The 23,957-nt window shown below is 34.1% G+C and overlaps 1 protein-coding gene across 7 annotated transcripts in view; it reads left to right on the top strand.

Annotated features, from left to right (window-relative positions):
- The window catches only part of SRPK1 (SRSF protein kinase 1), a 79,655-nt gene that overhangs the window by 33,869 nt on the left and 21,829 nt on the right, over positions 1 to 23,957 (top strand). For 5 of the 7 annotated variants that reach the window (XR_007953481.1, XM_051996494.1, XM_051996491.1 and 2 more), the window contains exons 3-12: positions 7,625 to 7,743; positions 9,650 to 9,758; positions 10,854 to 10,941; positions 14,767 to 14,854; positions 17,024 to 17,130; positions 18,842 to 19,007; positions 19,941 to 19,966; positions 20,352 to 20,565; positions 20,902 to 21,342; positions 21,801 to 21,901. Coding sequence is in view for 6 of the 7 variants with exons in the window: in XM_051996494.1 (XP_051852454.1) it covers positions 7,625 to 7,743; positions 9,650 to 9,758; positions 10,854 to 10,941; positions 14,767 to 14,854; positions 17,024 to 17,130; positions 18,842 to 19,007; positions 19,941 to 19,966; positions 20,352 to 20,565; positions 20,902 to 21,342; positions 21,801 to 21,901 (1,459 nt within the window). In the remaining variant the exon portion in view is untranslated. The remainder of the gene's footprint in view (positions 1 to 7,624; positions 7,744 to 9,649; positions 9,759 to 10,853; positions 10,942 to 14,766; positions 14,855 to 17,023; positions 17,131 to 18,841; positions 19,008 to 19,940; positions 19,967 to 20,351; positions 20,566 to 20,901; positions 21,343 to 21,800; positions 21,902 to 23,957) is intronic. The other 2 variants (XM_051996493.1, XM_051996490.1) reach the window with 1 other exon arrangement.

The raw sequence follows: 23,957 nt of genomic DNA, 5'->3' as shown, positions 1-23,957 counted from the left end.
ATTTAAGCCCATTTAGTATGAACTTTCTTATTTGTCATACTCTCAAGTTTCTCTATCACTGTATATGTGTTCCTCTCCTGAGATGCAGTATTTTTCTATCTTAGTTGTACTTCTCTATATCTTAGTTTTATTTTTCTACCTGTTTTCAGTCCCATTCCTTCCTGCTGCTTTTATTGTTTTGTTTCTTCTTGAACATCTTCAGTTTCCAAAGCATGAATGCCTCTGACTCTGATTAGTTCTTCCTGCTCTACTTTGCCTATAAAATGAAGGGGTTGGACTTAATGAATTTTAAGGGCCATTCTGACTCTAAAACTATGAGCTGTGATTTCCTATTCATTAGTTCCTTTACAAGCACTGTCTGCAGATAGTACACTTTCTCCATTTTATTGGAGGAAAAAGTCTGTACTGATTCTGCTTGTTTCCTTAGATAAGTTAGCCATTTTCCTCACTCCCGATGTGGTCACTCTTAAATACATTGTCCTACACTGGAGTTTCCATATTTACCAAGCATGTGGAATGATACTAGAAATTTAGATTCTGGAGGCACTGTAATGGTAGGCTAAAGAATTAATCTCTCTGAAAAATTGTCACTACTCACTGCTTTATTTCTTTTACTTTCATCCTTTCATTCTTTTAAGGTTCCAAACCTTCTATAGGCAGGCCATAGATGTTTTCTTACATCAAGCCTAAATTTGCTTCTTTGCAATTTTTATCTGTTGCTACTAGTTAGTTCTCTTGGCTCAAGATCAAATTTTCCACTCCACTATGCTGCCTTGTATGTCTTGATGTGTATATGTATATTTTCTCCATTTGAACATAGCAATTGTTTTTTTCTTTGTATCTCCATTGCTTAGCAAAATGTTAAACATGAAGTAATTAATAAATACATATTGATTTTAGGCCATGATTGTGCAAAAATTACCCTAAATTGCCAACATGAAATAGGTACCCCGCATTTAAAAACCCAAATTGAAACCATTCCTATTTCTTTAACTTTTTCCATTTTAAGGGAATAGTAAATAGGATAGATTTTAGTTTTATATACTGAATAACTGAAAATTCCCACCATTGGCAAGTCATTGAAGTTTTTTGACTGTTAAGTTTTCTCTTAGGTAAAAGGGTAATCAACTCTATAGTACCTACCTTCCAAGGCTTTTGTGGAAATCAAATATATATGGAAAGGGGTTTTTGTGTGTTTCTTTTTTCCTCTCTCCCTTTTTTGTGGGGAGTTAACATAAAGTGTTATGTGTCTGAGGCTGGATTTGAACTCAGGTCTTCCTGATTCCAGGATTCATGTTCAATCTATTGTGCCATTTAGCTACCCCTGGAAAGGACTTTGTAAAGCACTAAAGCACAAAAAGACTTTTGCTTACTTATTTTTCTCCCAGTTTGCATTCAAATAATTCTAATCAATTAGATCTCAATATCAATTGTGCTCTGGGAATATAAGTTAATATAATACTTATAGTTATGTGCCTTCACAGCTATTTGTAATCACCATTAATAAGGTGTAATATTCAAGAAAAGAAATAAGGTCTTGTAGAGCAGCCTCAAATTGTTTTTTGTTGTTGTTGTTGTTTTTTTAATTTAATAACTTTTTATTGATAGAACCCATGCCAGGGCAATTTTTTACAACATTATCCCTTGTACTCACTTATGATTTTTCCCCTCCCTCTCTCTACCCCCTCCCCCAGATGGCAAGCAGTCCTTTACATGTTGAATAGGTTACAGTATATCCTAGATACAATATATGTGTGCAGAACCGAACAGTTTTCTTGTTGCACAGGGAGAATTGAATTCAGAAGGTATAAATAACGGGGAAGAAAAACAAAAATGCAAGCAGTTTATATTCATTTCCCAGTGTTCTTTCTTTGGGTGTAGCTGCTTCTGTCCATCTTTGATCAATTGAAACTGAATTAGCTCTCTTTATCGAAGAGAACCACTTCCATCAGAATACATCCTCAAACAGTATCGTTGTTGAGGTATATAATGATCTTCTGGTTCTACTCATTTCACTTAGCATCAGTTCATGTAAGTCTCACCAGTCCTCTCTGTAGTCATCCCACTGGTCATTCCTTACAGAATAGTAATATTCCATAACGTTCATATACCACAATTTACTCAACCATTCTCCAATTAATGGGCATCCATTCATTTTCCAGCTTCTAGGAGCAGCTTCAAATTGTGATTGAAAACCCCCAAGTTTGATTTTTAAAAGCTTTGTATGAGCCCCAGAATCTTGTCTGTGACTACTATAGATATTATGGCTCTTGGGACTAAAACCAAATATTTACTTAATTCATTCATAGAGAATGATTTAGGGACTGGAAGGATCAATTTTGGTTTTTGCCATTTTATCAAGAGGTTGAAGTATATTTCATAGATCCTGGTTTTAGAACTATAAAGGATTTATGCTTATCTAATCAAACTTCCTCATCTAAAATGGAAAAAACTGAGTGTGATTGAATGAAAAAATATCCATAAGAATGTGATAAGTATTTTAAAGCCTTCATTAAAATCCTAACCTATCTCATTACGGCAGACAAGTAAAAGCTATACCAGCCTTATAATAGTTGTATAAATTATCAAGTATTGGCCTGGTAGTGGGCTATATGTTTATATACCTGCCCCAGAACTGGCCTTTCTTCTGCAAAATTTATCACCATATTGGCCCACATAAGCCCTACTAAGTCATAGATGATAAAATATAATTTATATAAAAGCATAAAATAGAGAATTTATGGAACTGAGTCATATTAAAAAGTACTAATTGGTAAGGGCAGTTTATAGAGAGTGATTTATAAAAGAACAAATAATGTACAGTTTATAAATAAATATTCATCCTCACTCAGGAAAATTATAGCTTCCTAGTGTCATTCTTCTGTACAATGAAATTGACCTAAAATCTGTATTGAATTTAATGAACTAGAAAAAAAAGTTGAAATTTAAAAGCTGAATGTACACTGGAATTTAAGTTGCAAATTAAGATTTATATAGTAATCTTATGAGGAAAAAAAAATAAGCTATGTTCCCAGAATGTTTTGTTGGAAGTGCTTGTTAGATATAGGCTAAGGCTATTTCAAAGTAGTCATTAAATTGTCAGTTGTGTATCTTATCCCATATGAAGCTGTAAATGGAAGGATTCAGGATTCTTGAAAGTACCCTGTAGATTTGCTGTAACCTGGTATGGAGGAGCACATGTAGTAGATCAAAACAGGTTTTGGTGAAAGGTAGCCCTCGTTTTCTTTATCTTTAAATTGAGGGAGTCAGATGCTATAATATAAAAGATTCTTTGCATCTCTAATAACTATGATTCCGTGGTTTTAAAAAAATTTCCATGGTTGGGATTCAAAGCAAACCTGTATTTTATCAATAGGAATATTCTTTGCATTTTTGGATGGTATTTCTGTAATTTTAGAAGACTTAACCTCCTTTATTAAATTTTAGTTGTTTTGTCATAAAAAATGGACTTTTGGCTTTTATGAAAATCTCAGTGGATGAATCCTGTTGACTTCAAATTTTTTAAAACAGCACATTGGTGGTAGTTCTGTTTAAGAAAAAAAAATACAAATTTTTTTGGATTTTTTTTAATATGACAACTTCTTTAAACTAGACAACTAAATTGACTTAGGAATAGATAAGCCCTTCAGTTGTACTGTGAATTCCCTTACCTGCAATGCAGTGTTGTGCATCTGCAGCTAGGTGGTGGAGCCATCACTTTTTTCATTCACAAGATCTGCTGTGTGCAGGAAAAAACAGCCCTCTGCCTGCAGTGTGTGTGTGAGCGCCTGTTGGCTGATAAAACAGTCTGGTGATAGATTGTTAATGGCTCTTTGTAAAACTATTCAACAATCTTTTGACCTCCTTCTACCAATGGGAATCCGAGCTTCATGCAGGTATGTTAGATTACTTTTTTCTGGTTAAATTTTTCTTTTTGATCCTTTGTGAAAAGGAAGGATGTAATTTTCTGAATCAGGGCACTTATATGAAGCTCTCACAAAAGCTGATTTTGACTTGTATACAAAAGTGCAGATTAGATATTTGACTCTCTTGCAAATATGATTTTAGGAACTGCAAAAGCATACTACAAATATAAGTCTTATCATTAGCAAAAGAAAGGACCTGATGTTGAAATTTGCAAATTTTATATATATATATATGATATTTCTGCAAGCTGTTCAAGCTCTTGATTGAGAAATTGACCTGCTAGCCTTGTAAAATAGATGTGTTTTTAGAGATTTTTTTTTTTTAATAAATAATTTATAATTAAAGAAGCAGCTGAGTGCTTTTTTCTTTTTGGTCTTCCTGCAATAAGATAGTTTGCATCTGTGAAAAGATGGAGGTAGTGTTTATTTATATAAGTATTTATTTCCTTTTCAGGAGACCTGATTTTTACCAGTGCTTGAAGCTTGATAAATGGCACTGCTGTTTTAGTTTGTGCAAGGTATTTGTGCTTGCCAGGATCTTACCTAAGTAATGGGAAATTCAACTTTACATCTAGACTATGATGACTTTAAAATAACAATGTTGGAGTGTTTTATAGTTCACAAGCACATCATCTATCTTAAATCATTTTTAATTCTCATAATTATCCTGTTAAGGCAGAGTTTCTAAGTCTGATATCCTCTCCATGTTGTGCATGAGAAAAGAAGCAGCCTACCAAAGGCCACACACATAGTAAGTGATAGCAGAGGGAAAACTTGCATTTCTGTTGTGGAATTACTATTTCAGATATATTTTCATTATACTTCATTGTTTTTTAAGTAGTTATTTGACTGAAATAATAATTGATAATCTGTTTAAAAGAATTGATTTGCTAGAGTATTGGTTTTTATGGGGGTTGGGGTTTTTGTTTGGTTTTGTTTTTTGGCCTATTATACTTGGGCTTCTTAGTTTTGAGTGAGTAGGTCTGGTAAATAACATTAAGTAACAAAGTAAGTTTATTCCTTTTTAGAACAAAGATGGTAGATATTTGCATTGTATGTATGTGGCCTTGTTGAATATTTCCAGTAACTTTGGGAGGCAAATTGCAGGTATTTTGTGCAGGATTATAGTAGGTGTTGTATGGAAAACATCAACTATATTACTTCTTTAGTAATTAGTCATAAAAGAAACGATTTCACCCAGTACAGCCAGAAGCTCGATTTTAAGAAGACAGATATCATTTTTAATTTCTTTTTTCCCCTTCTGGTGGGCATTTGGGGTTAAGTGACTTGCCCAGGATCACACAGCTGGGAAGTGTTGTCTGAGGCCTGATTTGAACTCAGGTCCTCCCAACTCCAGGCCCAATGCTCTATCGAGCTGCTCACAAGTATCATTTTGGTAATAACTAAATGATCTTTAAAAAAAAAAAAAAAACACCCTTTTTTTTTTTTTTAACCTAAAAGAGTTAACTCCCATGTGTGAACAAAGTCTCTTTAAAATACTTTATTTTTTTCCGTTAATGTTTTATTTTCCCCAGGTTATATGTAAAACAATTTTAACATTTGCTTTTAAAACTTTCCAAATTCTTTCCTTCCCCATGTCCCATTGAAAAGACAGATGGGAAATTATGAAATTATGCAAAATATTTCCATAAAAGTTATAAAAACAAATACTTTAATACAGTAATTAGCATGATCTTGCTGTTGTGGTGGTTTAAAAAAAAAAAAAAGGAAAGTTTTGGTTTTGTGATAGTTGAAGGTGAATGTAAATGGGTAAGATGGCTCAGGGTTGAAGCTGAAAGATTTGAGATTCTGTGTCATAGTGGAAGATACTCATTGTGTACTAGATGACAGTGTTTTACATAAAAGTTGTTAAAACATTGTATCCCCATCTCAGGTTGGAAATATCTCATGTTTCAAATGGTAACTGTCACTTTCCTTTGGTGAAATTGTTTTGGGGGATACTGATAAGGATCTTGCTTCACTTTGCAGTTCATTAGATATTTCTATTACTGGATGCCAGAACGCTGGAATATAGGAATTGGCAGAGCACATGAATACCAAAGCATATGAGAGCAGGATTAGCAGTGAATTTGTAGGGATGTTATGAGGCTTTGGAGAGTCAGTACAACTTCTGCCAAAATCTAGAAGCAAGTTATTCCATTTCTCCTGAGAAGTTAAACTTCCTTGGTTTTTTAAAAAAATTAATTTTTATCATTTTGTACCATAATCAAACTCCTTATATCCTGGTCAAAGCCCATAATTAACTACCTCTCCAACTTCATCTACTGTTTTCCCAGCTTTTAACTCCATTGAACCAGCCAAACTTACTTGTTAACACTTTACTAAAATTAGGAAAATTTACTTGGTGGGAATGCCCTGTTTCCTCCTATTACTCTCAGCTTTGCTCCCACATATTCATTAGCTCCCTTAAGATAATAAAATTTGCCTTCTCTAGATGCCTTTCCTGATTAATTGATTAATGCTTCCTATTACTTTTTTATTGTTCTCTCCTCCCCCCCCCCAACCCAGTATTTAATTTGTATGTGTATTTTTTTGTTTTATAATTTGTTTACCATAATACACAATAGATTGCTTACTTCTTGAAGACAGTCATTCTTTTACCTTTAACATGTTAATTTATATTGGTAAAATATAAAGTTTATAATTTTTTCCCATTTAGAGTTGAAAGGGCTCTTAACGATGTGAATCATAATCTTTTTCTCTCTCCTCCCCTCCCCCCTTCCAGGCAATTGGGGTTAAGTGACTTGCCCAGGGTCACACAACTAGGAAGTATTACATCAAATCTTAGACCAGATTTGAACTTGGGTTGTCCTGACTTTATGGCTGATGCTCTATCCACTGCACCACCTACCTGCCCCCAAAATCACTTTTAACATGAGTTTTTAAAGAAATATTTTGTTGGAGAAAGTCATCATGGCATAGTGAAAGTCTCATTGCCCTTAAAGCTTAACGTAATTCCCACTGTGAGCTACAGAGCAACTACTGAAATCACAGGACCACACAAAAAGCCAGCCAGATTAAATGCTATATTACTATACCATCACTATTTGCCAGTATATTAAATAGTTTCTAATATAATGGATTGTTTGCTTTTTTCTTATTCATCTTTTTAGTATTTATATTTAGATATTAGATTTGTCTCTTTCATATAGTCAGAAATCTCTCAATAGAGTAGGTTTTTGTTACTAAAGTAAGTATAATCAGTCTGAACTGATTAATGAAATAAATTTTCATAACTTGAGATTATTAAATGCTAAATTTGGTCTCTGCCTAAAGTAAAAATATCAGTACATATCTTTAGCAGGCTACTGTATGGTACTTGTCAACTGGTTACTAAAAAACTATGATTCGGTATTGAAATATTTAAATGGAGGGGGGTGTCTGAAGGAAATGCTCTTCCTATTCAAATATAGATCATGTATAAGGTTACTATTCGAACTGGGTGTAGATCACTTAGTATTTTTCAAAGATTATCATTTTGCTAGTGCTATTCATGCACAAAATATGAAAAGATCTCTAGTGTTTCACCAACCTTCAGAGAATGTACTTCCTTTACTGCCTTATTATCATCGGATAAAATTTAGAGGAAAGGAGGTAAAAGTTTTCTTGGATAAATATTATTCTACATCATCTATCTTCAAATGGAATTGAATTGTAAATGCTTTGTTCTTTATTAGACCTGAAACTCAGCACAGAGGCCCTGTCTCCCATTCTGAGACTGATCTTCCAGAACAAGAGGAAGAAATCCTGGGATCAGATGATGATGAACAAGAGGATCCTAATGATTATTGTAAAGGTAATTTATGTGAGGATATTTATGTGAGGATACATCCACCTGTTTGATTCAATTTTCATGCTTTTAAAATATTCTCCAAACGGTAATTGTTTGTTTGTTTTTCTATTTCTCAAACGCAGGAAACTGAATTTGTTAATAATTGTGCTAATCCAAATTTTTGTCTCTGTACTTTCACTGGTGTAGGTCTTCCCTCCATTGATATCAATCATAACCCATTGGGGGCCTTTTCAATCTTTCCAGACAATCTATTAAAGACCTTATCCTTGCAAAGCTTTAAATCTGGTTTCTTATATATGCTCAATATATTTCCTTTTCTGACCTTAATCTCTTGCTCTCTCTTCATATCTATCTACTTACCTATACATTAGATATGGGGGAAAAGGGTGGAGGTGTGTGTGTGTGTGTGTGTGTGTGTGTGTATGAAGATTTCACAAATATGAGTATTCACAACTTTTAAAGTCTTTGTAGCTTGGTAGGAACTTCTGAAGCATTTGTTCTCCTAGGCACTTTGGGACCATGTTCATCTTTCCCTAAGATTGGATGCCAGAATAGAACTTCAGGATATGTTTAACTTAATAAGGAATTATTAATGAAAAGTATAAGTATTAATGAAAAGTATAAAGGAGATGCATCCTTTTAAAAATGTTTTTATTCAGTTTTATTTGATTTTCAGTTTTGAATTACTTCCCTTCTCCTTTCCATCCCCAAACACCCTCATTGAGAAGATTAAAAAAAAAAATTATAAATATGTATATTCAAGGGTCACATTCAAGGATATTCACAATTTAATAGTTTTTGTATGGTATGTCAAATTGCTTTTCCAGAATGGTTGTGATGGGGATAGGGTAGCTCAAAATTACCTATATTTACAAGAAGAGGTTATGGACAAAATAAAGAGGTAAAATAGACACCAGGAATGGTAAATATGGAATTGAGTTGGGAGAACAATAGAAAAAATATTATAGTTACCTAGAAAAGGAGTTGTAACAATTAGCAATGGAAAAGACAAGTTCCCTAGTAAAACTTAACCAGGAGAAAGGGAATTCACCATTCACTAATGGTGAATTAGGCTTAGGATTTAGCACCCTAGAAGAGTGAGTTAGCTATAACAATGAGGCATGGGGGAGGTGGGGAGAAGAAAGACACCATGAGGCAAAGCAGGGCGAAAAAGGGATTTTGACAAAGATGGCATAAACCTTGGGCACATTTATTGGGGGAATTTGGGGGGGGGGGGTTTTATCATGTTAGGTTTTTTTGGGGGGGAAGGGAACTATAATGGAAACTTCATTTGAACAAAAGGGTTACTTAAGGTCGATATCAGTGCCCTTCTTGCCTACCTACCCAGGACCATAATCATTTGGGTCAGTTTCATTTACAATTTATTAAGAGATAGCTAAATAGGGAGGGGTGTGGTTGTGTGTGTGTGTGTGTGTGTGTGTGTGTGTGTGTGTGTTTATCTTTTGATAATTCCTAGATTTAAAAAACCAGTTTTTTGTAGATGACTTTAGTTTAAGGACAGCTCAAAACATAATTCTTCCATGAAGATTCCTGTAGATCATTGGTCTGACTTTTAAAGCTGCTTATCAAGATTATCTAATCAGTAGCTTGACAAGAATTATATCTGAAGGTGGGGTGTGTGTGTCTGTGTGTGTGTGTGTGTGTGTGTGTGTGTATTTGATTCTCTATTATATTATCTTAATGAAACTTAATCTTCTGAAAGTATTCAAATATTTGAAGAGAGAGGAATGGGTCTAAATTCCTTTTTCTAAGTATTACAAAGAATGAATGTTTCATAACACCACCCCCACCCCACCCCCTTTTTTAAAAATTTAATTAATTAAAAATCTGTAAACTGGAAGGAGATTGACTTTTTTGCCTATCCATTCCCCACCTTTATTTCTTCCAGGAGGTTATCATCTTGTGAAAATTGGAGACCTGTTCAATGGGAGATACCATGTAATCCGAAAGCTGGGTTGGGGACATTTTTCAACAGTATGGCTATCATGGGATATTCAGTAAGTTTTAGGATCAGTTTAGTCATTATCTTGATTTCTTTGTTTTTGTCATGAACAAAGCACTAGGTTCTTGCTCTTGTGCCTTTCAACATTCTACGTTAGGTGAATATCTAATCACTGCTTTTATCTTATTATGGGAATTATAGTAACCTTAGAGGTAATAGGTAATTGAAAAAGGAGCTATGATTCTTTTCCTCTAGCATGCCTAATTTAAGGCTTTTTATTTTTTAAATATACCAGATATACAAAAGTAGAAAAAATGAAAATGCTTTGTTTTAGTATTTCCTATTCCAGTTATGATTTTTCTCTAGAATGCGGTTGTTTGGTTATAAAAATTAAACTTTTTCTCATGAAAAATATTGACATTATTAAAACATTGAGAGACTCCAAAATTAGCACACAGTGAGCAAGCTTTTTCTCCTCTATTTATAAAGTTACTTTTAGTGTATATGTTGTTTTTTGAAGCTATTAAATAATAGTCCCTAGTTGTCAATTTTCACCATTGAAATAACTTATATGGCTTTTATAAAAATGTTTACATAACTTCATGTTTTTTAATAGGGATTGGGAGTGGGGAGGAAAGGAAAGAATGTGGAACTCGGTTTTACATGTAAAAAGTTATCTGAAACCGTTATTGCTACTTGATCTACTTTTGTCATTATATAAAGTACATTGATATTATATTGTTTTGTGTAACTGATTGCAACTTTATCATTATGTTTACAGATGGGTAAGGAAGGTATCAGAACTGATAGTGTTTTGACATTAGTACATACTATCTGCTTTTGGTCCACCTCTTTTTATTCTAGTAGCTGTGTTCAGAGTGAAGGGAGACATAAAGAATGTGGAAGTTATCATATGGAGAAAATGTAAAGGTAGAAACAAAACCCTGAGGACAAGCTGTAAATAAAATCTGACTTATTATACCCAGGGTGGGTATTAGTTACTTAAGATAGAAAGTATTTGATTACAGAGGGAAAAGCCAGATCCAGTATCTGTAGTGATCCTTTATAGTCCTCCTCTTAATTTTCTTTTACAAGTCCAAAACATGGTTTTGTCCCACTTTAGGATCGATTAATTGGTTCTCTTCCATAGGGGAAAGAAATTTGTGGCAATGAAAGTAGTGAAGAGTGCTGAACATTACACTGAAACAGCCCTGGATGAAATCAGATTGCTCAAATCAGTGAGTATTGAGTCTCTGTGCTATTTTGACAATAAAATTTGCCTAAATGTACTATTTTTTTTCCTCCCTGCAAGGCAGTTGGGGTTAAGTGACTTAAGAGAGTCACACAGCTTGGAAGTGTTAAAGAGGCTGCATTTGAACTCAGGTCTTTCTGACTCCAGAGCTGTACCCTGTCAACTAGCTGTCTCCTTTCCCCCTCTCCATCCCCTGAACTATTTTCAATGTTTAGCTAAAGGAGGAAAAAACAACAAATTATCTTGTTTCAATGTATACAACATATGAAAAATAATTTGTTTCTTAGCTCCCAACTGACATGTTATTTTTAAAAATTGTATTCTTTTTTTTACTTTTCCCATTTTTAATAGCTTTTTATTTACAAATATATGTATAATATAGGTCATTTTTCAGCATTGACAGTTGCAAATCCTTTTGTTCCAACTTTTTCCCTCCTTTCCCTCACCCCTTCCCCTATTTAACAGATTGACTAATACATGTTAAATATGTTAAAGTATAAGTTAAATACAATATATGTATACATGTCCAAACAGTTATTATGCTGTATAAACAGTCGGACTTTGAAATAGTGTAGAATTAGCCTGTGAAGGAAATAAAAAATGCAGGCAGATAAAAATAAAGGGATTGGGAATTCTATGTAGTGGTTCATATTCATCTCCCAGAGTTCTTTCCCTGGGTGTAACTGGTTCAGTTCATTACTGCTCTATTGGAACTGATTTGGTTCATCTCATTGTTGAAGTAGGCCACGTCCATCAGAATTGATAAAATTGCATTCTTAATTGTAATTTCTTTTCATTTCACCTTAATTTACCATTATATTTCTCCCTTTGTCATTACCTAAAGAATCTTTGTAACAAAGAAGAAAACAATACAGGATAATCTATACACTAATCCATATACCATCCTAATCTTAACAGATGTATAGTAGTTCACACTCATAGTTTCCGACTAATTCAAAGAAGAGAGAAAAGGGGGCATTTTTTTCTCTTCAAAATTAATCTTAATCATTATTGATGAAGTAAAAAAAGAGAGAAAAAAGCAAGCAAACAAAGGTGAAAATACTATGTTGTGATCTAAAATTCAATCCCCATGGCTCTCTTTGTAAGTGTAGATGGCTCTCTCCATCACAGGTCTATTGAAATTGGCCTGAATCACTTCATTGTTGAATAGACCCAAGTTCATCAGATGATCGTCACATAAGTTTTCAGAATGGGCGTTTTAGCATTTCCTAACGAGAAGAAAGAATATACTGGTTTCAGAATTCATATCAATTATAATTGCTCAGCATCATTTCTTTTCATTGTATTTTCATTTAAATTGTTGAAGTTCAAATATTTTCCTGGCTCTTAATTTACTTTACATCAGTTCATATTGCTGCAATGTTCCCTTGGTTCTACTCCACTTAGCCTCAGTTCATGTAGTTCTCTCCAGGCCTTTCTGAAATCATCCTGCTCATCTTTTCTTATAGAACAATACTATTCCATTACAATATGGTATTACATACCATAACTTATTCAGCCATTCCCCAATTGATGAGCATCCCCTCAGTTTCCAGTCACTTGCCACTACAGAAAAGGCTGTCACAAACATTTTTGCCCATGTGAGTCCTTTTCCCTTTTTAATGATCTTTTTGGGATACAGATTTAGTGGAGACAGTGCTGGATCCAAGGATATGCACAATACCAAATTGCTCTCCAAAATGGTTAGATCATTTTACAGAGAGTTTTTATTTTTAAAACACGTTGATGATTTGAGTGTGTTAAGTAACAGAGAAGGAACCTTTAGTTTTAAAGAGATTGAAAATCAGACAAGAGTTATATGTTAATGGGGACAGTATGCTGAAAAAGCCAAGAAGAATAAGATAGGTAGATTGGTTTTGCCAATTAGGTCAGTTTCTTCACCAAAGATTGGAATATAAAGGAAGGAGTCATGGAGAATGTTTTCAGAGTATTGTGAGATGATAGTCTTGCTTCCACCTTTCTTCCCCTTCTTTTCTTCTTTCTTTCTCTCTTCTCTCCTTTTTCCATCATCTCTCCCTTTCTTTTTCCTCCTCTCTCTTTTTTCCTCCTTTTCACTGTTAACATCTTTCCTCCCCAACTCTCCTTTTTATCTTTTCTCCTAGGTTTTTGTAATACTTATTTGCATCATAATTCTTTTCCTGAGAAGTTCCCTCTGATTGCCCATTATTTATTTTAAATTTTGGACTTTTTTGATTATTTTTGTTTTTACATCACAGTCATTTCTGAATAAAATGTTCCCAACTCCAGTGAGTCTTTCCTTTTAACAGAGAAAAATAGTTAGGTAAAACATTCTAATACAACATGGAACCTAATAGTATGCAACTTTCCTGCACAATGTTTACCATCTTTCTCGTGAAAGAAAGTACATTTTCTCATCATATATATTATTTTTCTTTATCTCAATTATCCTTCCTGCTGTCTATTCAGTTTGCATTTAATGAGCCTCTCCTTGGTTATATATGCCACCAGTTGTCTGATTATCTTAAGTGTACAGTATGTAGAGTATCCTCTGGAAAGTTTATTATGGGTGGGAGTCACATTGGATAGACATTTGGCCTAAGTGACTTATTTATATAAAGAAAAAGTTAAAGAATGCTTCCGGGTATGTAGAGATGATGTGTATATTTTTACTCTCAAGAAAAAAAGAGAATTTTCTTTTTAAAAAATAATTTTCCAATTACATGTAAAAACAGTTAATATTCTTTTTTTTTTTTTTTTTTTGAGTTCCAAATTCTCTTTGTCTTTTCCACTCCTTCCCCTCATTGAGAAGGCAAACAATTTGATATAAGTTTTACATATGTAGTGGTACAAAATATATGAAAGAAAATACAGGTCAAAGAAAAAAATTAGCATATTTTGATTTGCATTCAGACTCCATTTTTCTCTGGAAATAGGTAGCATTTTTCATCTCAAATCTTCAGAATTGTCTTGTTTCTTTGTATTGCTTAGAATAGCTAAATCATTCACAGTTGGTGATTGTGTAATATTGCTGTTATTGTATACAATGATCTGGTTCTGCTCACTTCACTTTGCATCAGTCCATGTAACTCTAGATTTTTGGGGCGCTTCCTCCTCCTCATTTCTTATATAGCACAATATTTCATTACAGTGATACCACAGCTAGTTCAGCTTTTCCTCAAAAGATGGACATTACTTCAATTTCCAATTCTTTACTACCACAAAAAGAGCTGCTATAAATATTTTTGTATATATAATTGTGTCCTTCCTTCTCCACTTTTAAAAATAATTTCTGGGTTATAAGCTAGTGGTGGTATTGCTGGATCAAAAGTTTTATAGCCCTTTGGGCATAGTTGCAAATTGTTTGCCAGAATAATTGGTCTACCAACAATGTGTGATATTCCCTTCCCTTCTATCCTCAGCCAAAGTTATATACTTACCCATAAGACAAGCCTGATCTAGAAAATGGATCTGGAAAACTTGTATATATTGAATATCTTAACCCATGCTAAGTGTATAGTGTTAAGTTTCTTTCTTATTCTAAAAGGCTGGAGTGGTCCTAATATGTTCTTTAGACTAAATTTAGTTGATATTAGTATCTAATTATGAAGAGTTCTTTAAATTGATTTTTGTCCTACTCCTTTGAGGACTCAATTCTGTTTGCCCAGAGCGTTACTGATCCTAGAGAGTTAAAATATGCTCAGTCAGACCATTTGATATCTATCATACTATTTATTAAATATTTAAAAGGAACCAGATCAAAAAAGATGAATTAAGATCATTGATTATCTGTTATTCTTTTGACTAAAAACTATCTTTCCTCTACATACAGGTTCGCAATACAGATCCCAATGATCCAAACAGAGAGATGGTTGTTCAGCTTTTGGATGACTTCAAAATCTCAGGAGTGAATGGGACCCGTATCCTTTCAAGAAATTACTATGAGAATGAATTTCGTTGTATAATAAACAGTTTCAGTTTTATTAATAGAGAAAAGAACAGTATTGGTACAACATATTGTCAAACCAAGCTTTAATTAAACTTTTACTCTTCATGTGCTTCTGTACATGTAAGACATATGAATTAAGAAAGTATTGCATGTGTTTTCATATTATAGATTTGATTTTAGAGTACAATTTGGATGAAAATAAGGTGGTTTTCGAATTGTTGTCTTTGGGATTTTTTGTTCCATTGTCATTTAGTTAAAACTTTCAGTTAAATAGTTAAAAAGATTTATATAGAAGGGAGAAATTTTTCAGGAAATTAGGTGATTCTATTGCCTACAAATTACAGCACAAATATCCAAGTATAAAACTTTTATCCAAAAAATCTAGATAGTAAATCATTTCTGAATATGAATCTAGAGCTCTGATTTGTTTAGAGCAATCATCTAGATTTAACATTCTGTGTCTTCCTTTTGACTGAAGACAGCAAGCTGTTGATATTTTCGTTCAAATCTAGTTGTATCTTTAGACTATAGTGAAAAATTGAATCGCTCTAGATTTTACAAGTCAGCTTCATATCATTGTAAAATTGCCAGGGTTCTTTAAAGAGGATTGTTCTTTATAAGTTAATATCAATGGTCCCACCTAATGTCAGCATCTAAGCAAAGGATTAATAAAGACCAAAAATTTAACTGTGAGGTTATTGCAGTGTCTGTATTTTTGAAGAACTGAAATTGTTTGGAGTAAGGTAAAGACCCAATGGTACTAATTCATTATGTAGAGGATCCTGAAAGCACCTTGAGGTCATAATTTAGCTTTTGCAAAACACTTTAAGGTTTGCAAAGTATTTTATAAATATTGTCTCTCTTGATGCTCATGAAAACCCTGGGAGGCAGGTGCTCTTATTATCTTCATTTTATAGATGAGGAAATTGAGGCAGCCCAGAGAGTAAGTAACTTGCCCAGGGTCATACAGTTTTTAAGTGTCTGAGCTGGTGAGATAGAATTTGAATTCAAGACTTCCTAGCTCCATGTCTAAGGGATCTATTATTTTACTTAACTAATTGGCACAAATGCATCAAAGAGGGTGAGATGGCCAGACATCTTAACTAATTACCCATTTTTAAATCTGTCATTTCAGCATTTTCTTTTCATATATTATTCTAGGGAAAATGATTTTCTTTTCTCTCCCAGAGAAGCAAATCACAGGATGGAAGATGAAACAGAAAGGTATAGGAAAATGAGATATGGGAGTAGTGGTAATGACAGATATAGGAAAGAGTTTGAAAGACAGGAAGAACATTGGTGCTGAGCATTTTCTATGCCAGTTTCTGAATGGCAAATGAAGATTCTAGTGCCTCCAGGAAAAACTACTTCTTTGAGATCAGTTACTTCACATGAAGAGCTTAGATACTAAAGTTACCCTGTGGTATTGTGTCAAGAAGAGAAACAGCAAGAGATTTACATTTTGAAGAGTTGTGAAGACCTTTAGATAGAGTTTTTCCAGTATTTAATTTATGTGGTTTTAAAAAATCATGCAGAAATCTTTGATTAATTAGGAAAGTATAAGTAAAATGGCAGAGATAACTATGCATAAGAGTTCTTTTAAAGCTATTAAAATAAATAGAGAATATTACCCCATTTGGAGGTTTGCTCATAGACAAGACACAAGTCCCTTAGATTTTGTGTTTGACTTCCAGAGGGAAATTGATCCTTTCAGTGAATTTACCTTAACATTAATCATACTCACAATTCTGTAGTTTTTATGTACCCCCATTTTCTCTTTATCCTGTCTGCCTCATTTTGTCCCTTTTTTCATTATCCATCTCTTCAATACTTACCTTTGCTTGTCTCTCAGCTATCTTTACTTAAGATTGCATACCAAATAGGGTGTTTTGTTTGGGGTTCATTCGCCACATCTATTCCCCTCCTGATCTTTCTCCAGTCATCTGCCTCATCAGCTTTTTTTCTTTAGCTATGTTATGTTTTGGACTGTACTCCCCTTAAAAAATTTAATAAAAAGGTGGCAACAATATGCTTTTAGTAGTTCTAAATATTTTCCCTCCACATTTCAATGATTAGTGTGATTTTTGCTTCTTGGTGTATCAGTGTGCATCTTCTTTTAAGTCCTTAATCAACCCACAAGATATCTGTATGGTATTCGAAGTTTTGGGCCATCACCTGCTCAAATGGATTATCAAGTCAAATTATCAGGGACTTCCACTTCCATGTGTCAAGAAAATCATCCAACAAGTATGTATTCTGATTTTAGTCATTTTTCCATGGTTAGTTTTTCCAATGTACAGAGCTGTCAATTTCCAAGATCATTTTATATATCGAAATAAAAATTTGTTGATTTTTGTTCCATATCATACAAAGTTGATTATTGAAGGATTTAAGAGATGTCTCAACATCCTTCCAAAATAAACACACACAGCACGTGTGTGCGCACACACACACATACACACATTCTCTACACCTTTCTGCAAAGGTGAGACTACAGATGTGGAACATAACATGTAACATAGGATGGGGTGTTTTGTTGCCTTTTTTTTTTTTTTTTTAATGATTTGATTGTATGGAACTTTCTCCCTTTTTTTCTCAGCTGTAAGGATGGTCCTCTGAAAGAAATTGGGGAGGGTTATATTGGAAAATATGTTTGATATAGAAAAAAAAGATACCACATTTTATTTTAAAAGTTGATTAATGTTATAATCAACTTTTAAAATAAAATGTGGTATCTTTTCATAGTGGGGTAAGGGCCTTTAAAAATCATCTAAATTAGGGATTCTTCATCTGAGATTCATGTTGCTCCTAAGTGGTGAGATTTCAGGAAGTCTGACCCTTGGATGGGAAAAAAAATTACATATATATTTCTGGATCTAACTGAACTCAAACCCATGTTTTTACAAATTAAGAAGCTGTGATTTCTTTATATGAGATGAGTTGCCCAAAACATACAAATAGTTATAACTTTATTTAGTACTTTACAAATTTATCTTATACATTACAAAGACTTTGGATAATGAGGGAAAGTAGGGCCTTTTACTATTACTGTTAGAAATTAAGAGGATGTTCCTTTACAGAAAATATATCTTTTATAGAAAATAATGGGCATATTATATTTTACTGATGTGTTGGGAGAATAAATAACAATAAGACATCCTTATTTTTTTTAAGTTTATACTGATGCTTTTGTTTGGACACAGATAAGTTTTGTATACAATATATTCAGCTGATTAGAGAAAGTCCCATATTTAATGATGAACAGATGGTGCCAACTTAGAAATGTTGTTGTTTGGGTTTTGTTGTTTCTTAATGTACAATGCCATTCTTTTAAGGAAATCAAAGAACTTTTTTTTTTTTTAAGCATCCTGACATAGAGAATTTTAGTCATAGGAAAGTAAGATGCCCAAAGATTAGAATGCATAATGAAGAGGAGCTACAATGGAGTCTAGCTCTAGGAAATAAAAAGACCTCTGTTCTTGTCCTGGTTTGGCTGCTGGTTAGTTCTGCTACTTTGAATAAATTGTTTCATTGCTCCAAACTTCAGTTTCCTTTGTAAGATGAAAGAACTAGTTGGATTAGATTAGGTCTAAAATTTTGTTATTAAACCATTGGCAGGTCTGGGAATTAAACTTATATTTTCTGGTGCCCCTTCTGATTTGTACAGCTAAAATGGACAGTAGCACGTAGGACACTTTGAATTTGAACTATTACATATTGGCTCATCAGCCTTCAAATACATTATCAAACAGAATGGGTTTGAAAAACTTGGTATAAGTTCTTTGCCCCAAAATTCTTGTCATCATTACTGCAGTAGTATTTCTTTTTCTTTGTGATTATTTTAAACTATTCTGTTCTTTATAGTTGGAAAAATATGTGTTACAGTGTTCAAGAAAATAATTTCTTGCACCACCCCATTTTATTTATAATTTACAATACTTCTATCCTTTTATCTCAGGTTCTGCAGGGACTGGATTATCTACATACTAAGTGCCGTATTATCCACACTGACATCAAACCAGAAAACATCCTTCTTTCTGTAAATGAGCAATATATCCGAAGGCTGGCTGCAGAAGCAACAGAATGGCAGAGATCTGGAGCCCCCCCACCTTCTGGTTCTGCAGGTTGTTTTTCTTTTTTTTGAATCTGTCTTTAATAAGAGTTTGACATAAAAAGGTGTTCTTCCTATCTTACAACATATTCTGGAACCCATTCAAAATTACAACAAAATATTCTTCCCTACAAGAAACTAACTTACTAGACTGTTTCCTTGAAAAGTTTTCATAAATAAGCTTTAAAAAAACCCAAAACCCAAGATGATTTCTAAAATGTTTTAATTCTTTTTCATTCTGATGTTACATTAAATATGATTTTGTTTACATCTTAACACAGTGATTTACATTCTTAATTGGGACTTAATCTGTAGCACTTGGGGTTTACGATAGCTGTTTTTTTATCAAGGTCACAAATGTACTTATTAAATGAAGAAGCTACCTGAATTTTGTACTTTTTTAAAGTATAGATTTTACTTTATAGTTAAAATGTTGGCAGCTAAGTGGTGTCAGAGAACTTCCTAAATCTCAGTTTTCCTTGGCTATTGTTTCTCTTCTTTCCTCCTTTTCTATCTTTTCATCCCAGGAAAAATGTTTATCTTTTAAAAAGTCAAGAGAAGGGGCATCTAGGTAGCGCAGTGGATAGAGCACTAGACCTGAAGTCAGAGGGACTCGAGTTCAAATCTGGTCTCAGGCATTTAATACTTCTAGCTGTGTGACTCTGGGGAAAGTCGGAAAGTCACTTAGCTCCAGTTGCCTCAGCAAAAAAAAAAAAAGTCAAGAGCAATAGCAATATGCAGTATTTAATTGTTAAATATGGTAATGCAACATATGCATAGGCGGTTCCTATTCATTTTCTTTAAATTTTTTTCTAAGCACGTACCTGTCTGTCAGTTCTTTCACAAATATGTGATAGACATTTCTGGTACATAGGGGGGTTTTTGATGCATGATATCAGTGTACATACTTAGATTTTATTTTTGTTTGTGTGTTTTTTTTTTCCAGTCAGTACTGCTCCCCAACCTAAACCAGTGAGTATGATGTATTTATATATTTTAACTCTAGTCTATGATCATGTGAAAGTGTTTCTCTGGGGTAATGGTTTGGTTGTATTCTAATCATTCAAAATTTTTTGTCCTTACTAAATGTCCTCTTGCATGACTCCCTTTGCTGCCTTACATGCAGTTTGTGTTGCCATGTTTTCATAAGTCTTAGACAAAGAAACAGAAGACTTAGTTCATTTCAAAGACCAAAATTTATACTCATATTAAGGGCACCATTCTTTAAAGTAAATAATGAAACTATATTGAGAAAGTGATGTGAAAATTAACAATACTAAAATTAACAGATCACTGGGTCTGTGGTAATGAGTTAGTAATTACCTTAGAGCATTTTCTTTCTGTAATCTCGCTGCAGGCAGACAAAATGTCCAAAAATAAGAAAAAGAAATTAAAGAAGAAGCAGAAACGCCAAGCTGAGTTACTGGAGAAACGAATGCAGGAAATAGAGGAAATGGAAAAAGAGGCCAGCCCTGGACAGAAACAACAAGAAAAGCAGAAAGACACTGAGAAGCCTGTTGAGAAACCCTTTACAGAGAACCCTCCAAGTAAAGAATCCCAACAAAAACTTGGTATGATCCAGCATTTACAAAAATAGCATAAGAAACATCAAGATAATTTTTCATTGCATTGTTGAGTTGTTCTGGGAATTTCCAGTTTGCCTTAGATCTTAATTTTTCTTTAAAAGTTAAACAGTTTATGCTCTTGACCCCAGACCATACTTTGAGAATTTCTGGTCTAGATAACTGATTGATATGGATAATGATGACCCTTTTCCTTTGATGAAGGGAATTTAAGTTCACACATATTTTCTGATCAGACTATTGGTATTACAAATAGTTTTTAATATTCTTATTTCTAAACATAATTTTCTCTCATGTTTTTTGTGTTTGTGGTTTGTTTCCTAGAGGAGGAAAATGTCATTGTCCTTGAGCAGACTCTTTTAATGGAAGGCAATACTCAGAATATTTCATCAGAAATCAATTGCAATGGAGTAATTGAAATAACTAATTATATTGAAGGCAATAATGTGGAGTCAGTGAAGCTTAAGGAAGATCATCACAATGCCAATGACTGTGACACCCAACCTTTGAAAGAGGAAGTTACCTTCCCAGGTTCCCAAAATGGCAAGAGCTGTATATCTCAAGAAAAAACAGACTCTTGTACAGCTTTAACTTCTGGGGTATCAGAAACCATGCTATATCAACCATCTTCAAGTGATGATCACTCAGTAGAGCAATCTTTCAATGAACAGGAGATCAGCCAGCTGCAAGAGAGCATCCGAGCAGAGATACCCTCTGAAGATGAAAACGAAAATAATGGACCGTTGGATAACAAAGGTACCCAAGGTAGCCCAAAGAGTGTAAAAAACACTTTTTTTTCCTTTAACGACAACATTTGTTGTTCCTGCTGGAGCTGAAGCATAACCACCTGTGCTGTCTCCCAGAGGTGAACACAGAAGTTGCAGAGCCAGTTGCAGTGTGTAAGCAGCCAGCTATCAATTTCAGGGGTTTTCACCTTCCACCAGCATGATCTCTGAAGGGGGCTACAGAAAGGGGATGTTTTTTCATTGATAATAAAATGTCATTCAGGGAAAGATAGACCCCAATGAATAATTGGTGGGTGTGGTAGTTACTTTCAAAGTAAAAATGTTGAGCTCAGGATCCAGAGGAGTTTCCAGTTCTGTGTTAGATATCAAAGTTATCAATCAGGGGCTTTGTTGTCTTGGTGAGAACTTTTTGACAAGATGATATTGTTTCTAGATTGATAATTATTGTTCTTGTTAACTTGTATATATTGTCTTCAGGAAAATCTTCTGCTGGGAATTTTCTTCTTAATCCTCTTGAGCCCAAAAATGCAGAAAAACTCAAAGTGAAGATTGCTGATCTCGGAAATGCATGCTGGGTGGTGAGTTTTATATGCTGCCTCCTGAGAACCCCCTTATCTTTTCCAAGAAAATTGACTCCAGTCTTCTCATAAACTCAGGTTCTCTCTTTACAATCCTCTGTGAGTCACACACACAAAATGGATCTCTCCTCCATTCCCTTCATTCTCACTTAACCTCCTCTTTCTCTCTCCTCCCCAAAAAGCATCCATTTTCTTCCTTTACTCCCTCTTTTCAGTCTGGAGGAGGGGGTGGAGAGAACTTTTGACTTAGATTCATTACTTTAGAGTCATTTTTTTACTTTATAATTTCATTCATCTTCCATATGCAGTCTGTTGCTAAATCTGATAGAGGTTGCCTTGGTGAATCTTTCACATCCATCCCGCCTTTTCATACCACAACCACACTGTGTACCCTCCTCACTTCTTACTTGAAATAGCCTTCTCACTACTTAGTGTCTCTGTAGTTAGTCAGCCTCTCTTCTCTTATTTTCCACTCAGCTGCCAAATGGTGATTCCTGAGTACAGATTCTGGCAACTTTACATCCTGATCAAGCATTTTCAGTGGTTTCCTCTTGCCTCTAGTCTTAAATAACAAATTCTTTTGTTTGACATTTAAAGCCCTTCATTCTGTTTTTGGATCTTTCCAGAAAAAACATTCACCTTATCTCCTTAAGTTTCACCCAAATGATCCTCTTTGCTATTTTTTCTCTCTATGTGATATTTTGTCTCCTTTCTTCTGTCCACAGTGTTCCCCTCTCTTAGAATCCCTAGCTCCCTTCAAAGCTCAGCTTAGGTGCTTAGCGCTTCCTACGAGAAGCTTTTTTTCTCCCTGAACATTAGGGCTTCTTCCTGATTCCAGGGCCAGTGTTCTCTATCTACTGTGCCATCTAGCTACCTCAGAATAATTGATTTTTTAAAGCAGTTGCTTACAATTTAACATAGTAAAAAACTTAGTAGAAAAGTATTTGAGAAGTTGAAATACAGTAGGCAGTACAGAAATGCACTAAGGAAAGAGCTTAGAAACTAGTTTATCAAATTTTGGTAACTTGGGGTTTTTTGGTTTGTTTTTTAAAGTAAAACTATTTTATCCTGGCCCATTGCTCCTAAACATCTTACTTGAAGTACACATCTACTTTTCAAGACTTTCTGCCCAAGTTTTCATCTTGAGCTCTTATCTCTTTAGTGTACCTGGTGCTTACTTGAGAAATGCCAGGAGCAGAACAATTTTTGTAGATCTAAGTGCAAAGCCTTTGATATTCTTGTCAGTCACAAGAACTATGGAAAATTGTCAAAATTTGGTTGCCCAGAGAAGTACTACACCAGATTGGTGTAATACATCAATTTCACTATAGCGTGCTTGCCGGGTTTTGGATAATAGACAATGTTCTCCAGCTTTTCCAATAACTAGTGGAGTAAAATAAGGCTATGTGATTGCTCCTCTCATCTTTTTAGCATGATGGTTTCAGCCATGTTGTCAAATGCTTTCAATAAGGACAAACATGGAATCAAAGTCAGCTACCACATTGATGGTAAATTCTTCAACTTGAAAAGGCTACAAGTAAAAAAAAAAAGTATGGATCAGTTCTCTGCTGCTTGTGCTAATTTTGGACTAACAGTTAACACCAAGAAAATATAGGTACTTTATCAACTAGCACCACACTATCCATATGTGAAACCAATTGTGGGACCACTTATAGCACATGGTGACTTTTTTTTTTTTAATAATAATAACTTTTTATTGACAAAACCCATGCCAAGGTAATTTTTTTAACAACATTATCCCTTGCACTCGCTTCTGTTTCGATTTTTCCCCTCCCTCCCTCCACCCTCTCCCCTAGATGGCAAGCAGTCCTATATATGTTAGATATGTTGCAGTATATCCTAGATACAATATATGTTTGCAGAACCGAACAGTTCTCTTGTTGCACAGGGAGAATTGGATTCAGAAGGTAAAAATAACCCGGGAAGAAAAATAAAAATGCAAATAGTTTACATTCATTTCCCAGTGTTCTTTCTTTGGGTGTAGCTGCTTCTGTCCATCATTTATCAATTGAAATGGAGTTAGGTCTCTTTGTCA

The sequence above is a fragment of the Antechinus flavipes genome, chromosome 4, assembly GCF_016432865.1.
Source record: "Antechinus flavipes isolate AdamAnt ecotype Samford, QLD, Australia chromosome 4, AdamAnt_v2, whole genome shotgun sequence".
Classification (NCBI taxonomy): domain Eukaryota; kingdom Metazoa; phylum Chordata; class Mammalia; order Dasyuromorphia; family Dasyuridae; genus Antechinus; species Antechinus flavipes.
The sequence above is the reverse complement of the archived record's forward strand: the minus strand, read 5'-3'. Positions and strand labels throughout refer to the sequence as shown.